An 11,361-nucleotide genomic window follows, 5' to 3' on the forward strand; every position below is an offset into this window, starting at 1 on the left:
GAACAGAGGAAGGTGGTGAAACCTTACATCCCTCATCTACCATACCCTCGAAGGTTGCAAAGAGAGCTCAAGGATCAACAATTTCCCAAGTTTCTGGAGGTTTTTAAGAAGCTGGAAATCAACATCCCCCTTGCTGAAGCATTAGAGCAGATGCCTTTGTATGCAAAATTCCTCAAAGAACTCATTAATAAGAAGAGAAGCTAGAATGAAAAGGAGACAGTGATCCTAACCCAAGAGTGTAGTATTGTCATTCAAAAGGGTCTCGCACCAAAACTCAAAGATCTTGGGAGTTTCATCATATCATGCACCATAGGCAAAATGACACTAGAAAAGGCTCTCTGTGATTTAGGAGCCAGCATCAACTTGATGCCTCTCTCATTGATGAAAAAGCTTGCAATAGAGGAAGTCAAACCAACAAGAATGTCACTTCAAATGGCTGATAGATCACTCAAGATACCTAATGGAGTTGTAGAAAACTTGTTGGTGAAGATTGGGGAATTCATCTTCCCTGCTAATTTTGTCATTTTAGACATGGAAGAAGAAGGACACAACTCAATCATCTTGGGGCAATCTTTCTTAGCAACAGAAAGAGCTATCATTGATGTGGAGAAAGGTGAAATGACCGACAGGGTACATGATGAAAAAATGATCATCAATGTCTTTAAAGTGATGCAATTCCCTCCTGAGAAAGAAAAGCATATGAGAGTGGAAATGATAGAAGACTTGGTGGAAGAAGTGTTTGAAACCAACGCCCAGGAGGAACAAGAAGAAGAAATGAGAATTGATCAAGATGTCTGGTACACGAAATCGTGATCACACACTTTTCACACAACTCCGTGCAGCTGACCAGCAAGTGCACTGGGTCGTCCAAGTAATACCTTACGTGAGTAAGGGTCGATCCCATGGAGATTGTCGGCTTGAAGCAAGCTATGGTCATCCTTGTAAATCTCAGTCAGGCGGATTCAAATGTTCATGAGTTTGATAATTAAAATATAATTAAAATAGAAAATAAGATAGAAATACTTATGTAATTCATTGGTAGGATTTCAGATAAGCGTATGAAGATGCTTTGTTCCTTCTGAATCTCTGCTTTCATATTGCCTACATCCAATCATGCATACTCCTTTCCATGGCAAGCTGTATGTTGGGGATTACCATCGTCAATGGCTACCATCCGTTCTCTCAGTGAAAATGGTCCAAATGCGTTGTCACCGCACGGCTAATCATCTGTCAGTTCTCACTCATGTTGGAATAGGATCCATTGATCCTTTTGCGTCTGTCACTACACCCAACACTCGCGAGTTTGAAGCTCGTCATAGTCATCCCATCCCAGATCCTACTCGGAATACCACAGACAAGGTTTAGACTTTCCGGATTTCAAGAATGTTGCCAATTGATTCTAGCCTATACCCCGAAGACTCTGATAGGAGGCTTAGAGATATGCATTCAAGCTCGTTTTCATGTAGAACGGAAGTGGTTGTCAGGCACGCGTTCATAAGTGAGAATGGTGATGAGTGTCACATAATCATCACCATTCATCATGTTGAAGTGCGAATGGATATCTTAGAACAAGAATAAGCTTGGATTGAATAGAAAATAATAGTACTTTGCATTAACAAATGAGGAACAGCAGAGCTTCACACCTTAATCTATGGGGTGTAGAAACTCCACCGTTGAAAATACATAAGTGAAAAAGGTCTAGGCATGGCCGAATGGCTAGCCTCCAAACGTGATCAAGAGATCAAAAGTGATACAAAGACAGTCTCAACAATGATATAAAAATGATCCCTTAACATACAGCTTTCCATGGAAAGGAGTACGCATGATTGGATGAAGGCAATAGGAAAGCAGAGATTCAGAAGGAACAAAGCATCTTCATACGCTTATCTGAAATCCTACCAATGAATTACATAAGTATTTCTATCTTATTTTCTATTTTAATTATATTTTAATTATCAAACTCATGAACATTTGAATCCGCCTTACTGAGATTTACAAGGATGACCATAGCTTGCTTCAAGCCGACAATCTCCGCGGGATCGATCCTTACTCACATAAGGTATTACTTGGACGACCCAGTGCACTTGCTGGTCAGCTGCACGGAGTTGTGTGAAAAGTGTGTGATCACGATTTCGTGTACCAAGATTTTGGCACCGTTGCCGGGGATTGTTCGAGTTTGGACAACTGACGATTCATCTTGTTGCTTAGATTGGGTAATTTTATTTTAGGTTTAAGCTTTCTTATTTCAATTTTCGAAAAAAAATGAATTAATAAATATTTGTTTTCTAAAAATTCATCAAAATTTTTAAGAATAAATTCTAGAGTTTCAGAGATATATTAAAACCTGGCTGGCTGTTAAGCCATGTCTAATATTTTGGACCGAGATTTCCACTTATCTTTAGAAGAGCTTCTTTGGATTTCTCATCAATTTAGCTGTTCTATGCAATGATCTGCTAAAGCTTGGCTGACCATTGGCCATGTCTAGTGTTTTGGACCGAAGCTTTCACTGAAAGCTTGGCTGGCTAGTAAGCCATGTCTAATTCCTGGACTAGAGTTTTAGACTAACATTGCATGATTCCTGGAATTCTCATTAAGAATTTTGAATTCCTTATTTTCTTTTTCCAAATAATTTTCAAAAAAATACAAAAAAATTAATAAAATCATAAAAACAAAAAAAAAATTTGTGTTTTTTGTTTGAGTCTAGTGTCTATTTTTAAGTTTGGTGTCTTGCATATTTTTTTAATTTTCTTGCATTTTTCGAATATATGCATCATGTTCTTCATTGATCTTCAAGTTGTTCTTGATGATATTCCTGGGTCTGATCTTTAAATTCTCTTGTTTTGTGTCTTTTGTTGTTTCTCATATGCATTCTCAATTTGTTAGTGTCTTTGATATAAAAATTTCTAAGTTTGGTGTCTTGCATGCATTGTTTATTTGATCTTAGTTTTTCCATGATTAGTTTCATTTTGTTGTTTCTCATCATTAAAAATTCAAAAAAAATTTCAAAATTATGTCTTTTCAAGTCAATAATATAGAGAATTGAAGATTCAGAACATTCAGTAGAGGAATTACAGAGAAAAAGCTGGGCATTCAAAACGCCCAGTGAGGAAGGAAATCTGGCATTTAAACGCCAGCCAGGGTACCTGGCTGGGCGTTAAACGCCCAAAAGGGTAGTAATTTGGGCGTTAAACGCTATAATGGATACCATTCTAGGCGTTTAACGCCAGCACAGCACAAGGGAGGTAAGTTAGTTTTTAATTCAAATATTTTTCAAATTTTCAAAATTTTTAAAAATCAAATCTTTTTCAAATTTTCATAATTTTTCAAATCAAATCTTTTTCCATTTTTCTTTCACTATTTTCGAAAATCCTTGCTACCAATTAATGATTTGATTCAAAAATTTCAAGTTTGTTACTTCTTTGTTAAGAAAGGTTCAATATTTAAATTTTAGAGTCATATCTTTTAAACATTTTGTTAGCCAAGTCATTAATTTTAAAAATCAAATCTTTTTAAATTGTTTTTCAATCATATCTTCTCAATCACATCTTTTTCAAAATAATTTTCAATCATATCTTTTTGATTGCTAATTTCAAAATCTTTTTCAAAATCACTTAACCACTTTCTCACTTTTAATTTTCGAAAACAATCAACCACTTTTTCAAAATTCCTTTTAATTATGTTTTTATTTTTTTTATTTATTTTGTTTTCGAAAATTTCCCCACCTCCTCACCCTCTTCTATTTAAGGACTAACACTTCTCCTCTATTAGCAATTCGGACTCTCTCCCTCTCTATAAGTTCGAATTCTCCTCTCTACCTCATCCTTCCATTCCTCTTTTCCTCTGACACCTCAAGAAATCTCTATAATTTTTGAAAAAGAAAAAGACATGGCAGCCGAAAATAACGACAATGCCAACAATGCAAGGAAGATGCTTGGTGACTTCATTGCACCTTCTTCTGACTTCTGTGGAAGGAGCATCTCAATTCCTGCAATTGGAGTAAACAACTTTGAACTTAAGCCTCAATTAGTTTCTCTAATGCAGCAGAATTGTAAGTATCATGGACTTCCATTGGAAGATCCTCATCAGTTTTTAGCTGAATTCTTGCAAATTTGTGACACTATTAAGACCCATGGGGTTGACCCTGAGGTCTACAGACTTATGCTCTTCCCTTTTGCTGTAAGAGATAGAGCTAGGACATGGTTGGACTCACAACCTAAAGAAAGCCTGAACTCTTGGGAAAAGCTGGTCAATGCTTTCTTTTCCCAAAGTTCTTTTCACCTCAAAAATTGAGTAAGCTTAGAGTGGAAGTCCAAACCTTCAGACAGAAGGAAGGCGAATTCCTCTATGAAGCTTGGAAAAGATACAAGCAGTTGATCAGAAGGTGTCCTTCTGGCATGCTTTCAGAATGGAGCATCATATGCATATTCTATGATGGTCTATCTGAACTGTCCAAGATGTCATTGGACAACTCTGCTGGTGGCTCTCTTCATCTGAAGAAGCCCAGGAACTCATTGAAATGGTTGCAAATAACAAATTCATGTACACTTCTGAAAGAAATCCTGTGAACAATGGGACAACCCAGAAGAAAGGAGTTCTAGAGATTGATACTTTGAATGCCATATTGGCTCAGAATAAAATATTGACTCAGCAAGTCAATATAATTTCTGAGTCTGTCTGGAATGCAAGCAGCAACAGGCAGTACTAAAGAAGCATCTTCTGAAGAAGAAGCTTATGATCTTGAGAACCCTGCAATGGAAGAGGTGAATTACATAGGAGAACCCTATGGAAACACCTATAATCCTTCATAGAGAAATCATCCAAATCTCACATGGAAGGACCAACAGAAGCCTTAACAAGGCTTCAACAACAATAATAGTAGAAGAAATAGGTTTAGCAATAGCAAACCTTTTCCATCATCTTCTCAGCAATAGACAGAGAATTCTGAGCAAAGTCTATCTAGCTTAGCAACCATAGTCTCTGATCTATCTAAGACCACACTAAGTTTCATGAATGAAACAAGATCCTCCATTAGAAATTTGGAGGCACAGGTGGGTTAGCTAAGTAAGAGAATTACTGAAACTCCTCTTAGCACTCTCCCAAGCAATACAGAAGAAAATTCCAAGAGAGAGTGCAAGGCCATAAACACGTCCCACATGGCCGAATGCATGGAGGAGAGAAAAGTAGTGATTTTCACTGAGGGAGACCTCAATGGACATCCACTGGCCTCCAAGGAGTTTCCTAATGAGAAACCAGAGGAATCTGAGGCTCAAATAGAGACCATAGAGATTCCACTGAACCTACTTCTGTCATTCATGAGCTCTGATGAGTATTCTTCCTCTGAAGAGGATGAAGATATTGCTGAAGAGCAAGTTTCTAAGTACCTTGGAGCAATCATGAAGCTAAATGCCAAGTTATTTGGTAATGAGACTTGGGAGGATGAACCCTCCTTGCTCACCAATGAACTGAATGACTTGATTAGGCAGACATTACCTCAAAAGAGACAGGATCCTGGAAAATTTTCAATACCTTGTACCATAGGCAACACGACCTTTGAAAAGGCTCTGTGTGACCTTGGTTCAAGCATAAACCTCATGCCCCTCTCTGTAATAGAGAAGCTAGGAATCCTTGAGGTACAAGCTGCAAGAATCTCACTAGAGATGACAGATGATTCAAGGAAGCAGGCTTATGGACTTGTAGAGGATGTCCTGGTAAAGGTTGAAGGCCTTTACATCCTTTCTGACTTCATAATCCTAGACACTGGGAAGAGTATGGATGAATCCATCATCCTTGGCAGACCTTTCCTAGCCACAGCAAAAGCTGTGATTGATGTTGACAGAGGAAAATTGGTCCTTCAAGTGAATGGGGAGTACCTTGTGTTTAAGGCTCAAGGATCTTCCTCTGTAACCATGGAGAGGAAGCATGAAAAGCTTCTCTCAATGCAGAGTAAAACAGAGCCCCCATATTTAAACTCTAAGTTTGGTGTTGGGAGGCCATCATCATGCTCTGAGTATCTGTGAGGCTCCATGAGAGCCCACTGTCAAGCTATTGACATTAAAGAAGCGCTTGTTGGGAGGCAACCCAATTTTTATTTATCTATGTTAAATTTCTATTTTCTATTGTTATTTTATGTTTTCTTTAGGTTGATGATCATGTGAAGTCATAAAAACAACTGAAAAAGCAAAAATAGAGTGAAAAATAGTATTAAAAATAGCACACCCTGGAGGACAATTTTACTGGCGTTTAAACGCCAGTAAGGGTAGCAAAATGGGCGTTAAACGCCCAGTCTGGCACCATTCTGGGTGTTTAACGCCAGAAAAGGGCACCAGACTGGCGTTTAACGCCAGAAAGGGGCACAAAACTGGCGTTTAACGCCAGAAAGGGGAGAAAAACTGGCGTTTAACTCCAGAAAGGGAAGATAAGCTGGCGTTAAACGCCAGGATTGGCACTCCAAGGGGCGTTTACACACCAACATGGTGCAGGGATGAGAAATCCTTGACACCTCAGATCTGTGAACCCCACAGGATCCCCACCTACCTCAACTCTCTCTCTCTCTCTCTCTCTCTCTCTTCTTCCCCACCCACCATTGACCAATCACCTCAATACCTCTTCCCCAAAAACCCCTCACCTATCAAATCCTACCCTCTTCTCCATAATATCTTTACCAACCAACATCCATCCATCATAAAACCCCACCTACCTCACCATTCAAATTCAAATCCTTTCCCTCCCAAACCCAACCCCTAATACACGAACCCTCCCTTCTCTTTCCACTCCTATATAAACCCCTCTTCACTCCTTCATTTCCACATATCACAAACACTACTTCTTCCCCTTGGCCGAACCACTAAACCCCCTCCATCTCCTATATTTCTTCTTCTTCTACTCCCTTCTTTCTTCTTTTGCTCGAGGACGAGCAAACCTTCTAAGTTTGGTGTGGTAAAAGTGTTGCTTTTTGTTTTTCCATAACCACTTATGGCACTTAAGGCCGGAAAAACCTCTAGAAAGAGGAAAGGGAAGGCAAAAGCTTCTACCTCCGAGTCATGGAAGATGGAGAGATTCACCTCAAAGGTCCATCAAAACCACTTCTATGAAGTTGTGGCCAAGAAGAAGGTGATCCCTGAGGTCCTCTTCAAGCTTAAAAAGAGTGAATATCCGGAGATCCGACATGAGATTCAAAGAAGAGGTTGGGAAATTCTCACCAACCCCATTCAACAAGTCGGGATCTTAATGGTTCAAGAGTTCTATGCCAATGCATGGAGTACCAAAAACCATGATCAAAGTGTGAACCCGGACCCAAAGAATTAGCTTACAATGGTCCAGGGAAAATACTTAGATTTCAGTCCAGAAAATGTAAGGTTGGCATTTAACTTGCCAATTATGCAAGGAGATGCATGCCCCTACACTAGAAGGGTCAACTTTGATCAAAGGTTGGACCAAGTCTTTATGGACATTTGTGTGGAAGGCGCTCAATGGAAGAGAGATTCAAGAGGAAAGCCAGTTCAACTAAGAAGGCTTGACCTCAAGCCAGTGGCTAGGGGATGGTTGGAGTTCATCCAATGCTCAATCATTCCTACTAGCAACCGGTCTGAAGTTACTATAGACCAGGCTATCATGATCCATAGCATCATGAATGGAGAGGAAGTAGAAGTTCATGAGGTTATATCCCTAGAACTCTACAAGGTGGCGGACAAGTCCTCTACTTTGGCAAGGTTAGCCTTCCCTCATCTCATTTGTCACCTCTGTAATTCAGCTGGAATTAACATAGAGGAAGACATCCTCATTGATGAGGACAAGCCCATCACTAAGAAAAGGATGGAGCAAACAAGAGAGCCCACTCATGGACAAGAGCATGAGGAAATTCTTCATCATGAAATCCCTGAGATGCCTCAAAGGATGCACTTTCCTCCACAAAATTATTGGCAGCAAATTAACACCTCCCTAGGAGAATTAAGTTCCAACATGGGACAACTAAGGGTGGAGCACCAAGAGCATTTCATCCTCCTCCATGAAATTAGATAAGACCAAAGAGTCATGAGGAAGGAGCAACAAAGGCAAGGAAGAGACATTGAGGAGCTAAAGCACTCCATAAGATCTTCAAGAGGAAGAACAAGCCGCCTTCAATACAAGGTATCCACTTAATATCAAGGACCTTTTTGACTTATAATAAAAATTTTAGGGGACCTATTTGACTTTAAAACGCTGAATTTTTGATAATCAGGAAACAAAGGAGGGGATGTATCTATACCCTTAAAACGGCGTCGTTTGGCATTGTCCCAAAACGTTTGTCGTTTTAGCCACGTGTCCAAGGACTAATGTGTCTTGAGCACGACGCAAGTGGCTTTACTGGGGACTAATGTGTCCTGAGCACGACGCGTGTTGCTTTACCTGACACGTCACACCTACAACCTCCACATAGGAGAGAGAATGTCGTGTTAACCGGTTCAACCTGACTTGGGAACCTATATGACATATATCTAGTAATCTTGGGGACTCGGGACCTAGTTAATTTTTCTGAGGGACAAATCTGTCGGACCGCCAAATCTTTGGGGACATATTTTGGGTATTACTCTAATTTCATTAAAGAAATAAAAGAACAATAATCAATAACAATAAAGAATGGAACCAACCTGACACGGATGTTCCATTCTTGAGGAGTTGATGGTGTAGATAAAGAGTGGTTGAGTGCAGGGAGGTCCTTCTGTACATGGAGGACAATGGCATTGATGCATGCTGCTGCTGTGTGTGGAGGACTACGGCGATTGTTGGTGCGTGGAGGATGACAGTAGCTACTGGTGTGTGGTGCCGTGGAGGAGGACGGAGAGAGAAGTGCTTCGAGGATGGGGAGAGGTCGCATCGCCGCAGGGCGTGAGTCAGAGTGCTATGAGGTGGCATCGATGGCAGAGAAGAGGGAGAAGTTTCATCGCTGTGAGAGACGCTATGGGAGTGAATAGGGAGTGGATGTTCTCAATTTTTGGGAAAAGGATAAAATGATCCTTGAGTTTTTAGTCAGTGGACACTTAAGTTCTTGAGGATTTGAAAATACATTTAAGTCTCTAATCTCCTTAAAATTTGGGCACATCAATCTTTGGGTTTAATTTGTCCCATTTTAAAAACTCTTCCGCATGTGCATCTGTATCGGCCAGATTAGTATAACGGGAGTCACGTTTGATTTTTTTCGTTGGGTTTGACAGACCCAAGTAAACAGAGGGATTGATGTGTCTAGATTTTGAGAAATTTAGAAACTTAAATGTATTTTCAAATCTTTGAGAACTTAAATGTTTGTGGGCCAAAATTTCAAGGACCTGTTTGTCCTTTTCTCCAATTATTTTTCCATTGTTGAGTTAAGTGTAATTTTTTACCATTTAGTATCTTTTCTCACATGGTTTTTTGTTGTCTCACCTAAAAAATATAAGGTAAAAAATCACATTTTATCAAATAATTAAAAAAAAATTGAGAGAATCTATTGCCGTCTGTAGTACTAAAGAGGAAATTAAGTCATTTGGTTTGGGAGTTTTTGATTTGGGGTAGAGTGTTTTATTTAAGATTTTTTTAAAAAATGATTTGGTATATTAATGGTCAAACCAATAATCCTTAAAAAGTGTAGCTATGGGCTTTTGTTGGCCACGCTTTTAAAGTATGACAATAAAAAACACGGTTTATATCATATTCAGCTCACATTCGCTTCAAAACTAAACATAAATTATTTATACTAATAAAAAAAAGCCTTTACGACTTAGATAAAGTAAAATTAATACAAAGTAAAATTAATACATAACACAAATTTACTATATATCCTAAACAATATAAAATTTGTATTCTCTTTTTATAGTTAACTAATTAATATACTTAATCTACTATTTCTCCTTGTTCCTACATCATTTGATTAAGATGTTTACAAGCTTTTTTAATTTGACCCCAAGTTATTATGAAAGATCACAGAGTCAAGAATCATCAATTATATAATCATTATACTACTCTAATTGATAATAAATATTTTATATTTCTTTCTTGATCATCTAGTAATTAAATCAATATATATATTCATTCAAGTACATCAAAAGGCAACTATATGATATAATATAAATAGATTGTACATATCCATTATTCATTACAATATTATAACAATCTAACCCTAAACATTTCTCTACTGATATTTGGCGAGCATTGACAGAGAACAATAAAATGAGAATTATGAAGATGGTAATAATAATAAATTTTGTAAGCATATTATTGCCATTGTGCATAGTAGCTATGGTAGCTGATGAGGCAGAGTCTCCAGAAGAGTATTTGAGAGGCCACAACACTGCACGAGTAAGCGTTGGGGTTCCTCCGCTGAAGTGGGATGTGAAACTAGAAAAAATAGCTCAGAAGTTGATGAATGAATACCTCACAATCTGCCAGGGAATATTTGTGCCATCCAAGCCCTCTATGTACGGCAAGAATCTTGCGTGGCATGTGAAACCTGAACACTATACAGCAGCAAAAGCGATAGCAGAGTGGGTGGAACAGAAAAAGTACTACGACCATAAATCCAACTCGTGTATTGGTGGTAAGTGTGAATGCTACACTCAAGTTGTTTGGAGAGAAACTACTCATGTTGGATGCGCTAAACTTAAGTGCCCAAAGAGACTATGCATGTTTCTTATTGGCGGGTGCACTCTTATTGGTTGTCTTTATAGTCCTAAAGGAAACGTTGAAGGCCATCGTCCTTTCTAGTTAATTACAACCGATGTTATATGCATCAATTTTTCTGTTCTACCTATGATTAATGTTTTAATGGTGTGAAATTACATCTAATGATGTGAGATTATTCATTTTCTTTTTGCTGATTAAATGCTGCCAAATTTTAATAAAAATGCTGATCTCCTAGATTTTCTCTTAAAAAAATTATATGTATATATAAAAATATAGATGTTAAGCTAAACAAAGAAATATTAATTTTTTTCGTTTATAACATGATAAAGATTAAGCCTAGCTGGTGATTCTTATTCTCGTGATGATGGCATTATTGCTACCGGTAATAGCACTGTGAGGAACTATATCAGCAATAACTTGTTCAGTGATTTGTATATTATTATGCCATTCCCAAATGCATAACTGAGAAACGGATTAATGATAAAATTTATGGCCTCCAAGAAGTTACATGCAGATGTGTTAAGTATTCTATAGAACACAGGTCAAGGATGGATAATGTGTATAGAACTATTACAGCTATGTAGAAAAGTTACAAACCCTAGGGTGACTCAGATGAAAAGCTGAATCTATGCAGCTATTAAACAATAGTAGATATATAACGTACGTAATATATATCTACATCTTTTAGGTGTATACATCTCATGAAAAACATATTCTAAATTTAAC

At 38.1% G+C, this 11,361-nt stretch overlaps 2 protein-coding genes across 2 annotated transcripts; both read left to right on the forward strand.

Annotated features, from left to right (window-relative positions):
- LOC107611173 lies at nt 319-813 on the forward strand. The gene has a single exon (XM_016313127.1). The coding sequence runs from the start codon at nt 319-321 to the stop codon at nt 811-813; it is 495 nt and encodes a 164-aa protein (XP_016168613.1).
- Nucleotides 10,252-11,097, forward strand: LOC107611174 (pathogenesis-related protein PRB1-3-like). Its single transcript, XM_016313128.1, has 2 exons — nt 10,252-10,652; nt 10,965-11,097. Exons 1-2 carry the CDS (start codon nt 10,252-10,254, stop codon nt 11,095-11,097), a joined length of 534 nt encoding a protein of 177 aa, XP_016168614.1.

The sequence above is a fragment of the Arachis ipaensis genome, chromosome B08 (genome assembly GCF_000816755.2).
Source record: "Arachis ipaensis cultivar K30076 chromosome B08, Araip1.1, whole genome shotgun sequence".
NCBI lineage: Eukaryota > Viridiplantae > Streptophyta > Magnoliopsida > Fabales > Fabaceae > Arachis > Arachis ipaensis.

Coding starts and splice junctions, on each gene's coding strand:
- LOC107611174 (XM_016313128.1), top strand. CDS start 10,252: ATGGTAGCTGATGAGGCAGAGTCTCCAGAAGAGTATTTGAGAGGCCAC. Junction 10,653..10,964: donor TGCATGTTTCTTATTGGCGG/GTGCACTCTTAT, acceptor AACATGATAAAG/ATTAAGCCTAGCTGGTGATT.
- LOC107611173 (XM_016313127.1), top strand. CDS start 319: ATGACACTAGAAAAGGCTCTCTGTGATTTAGGAGCCAGCATCAACTTG.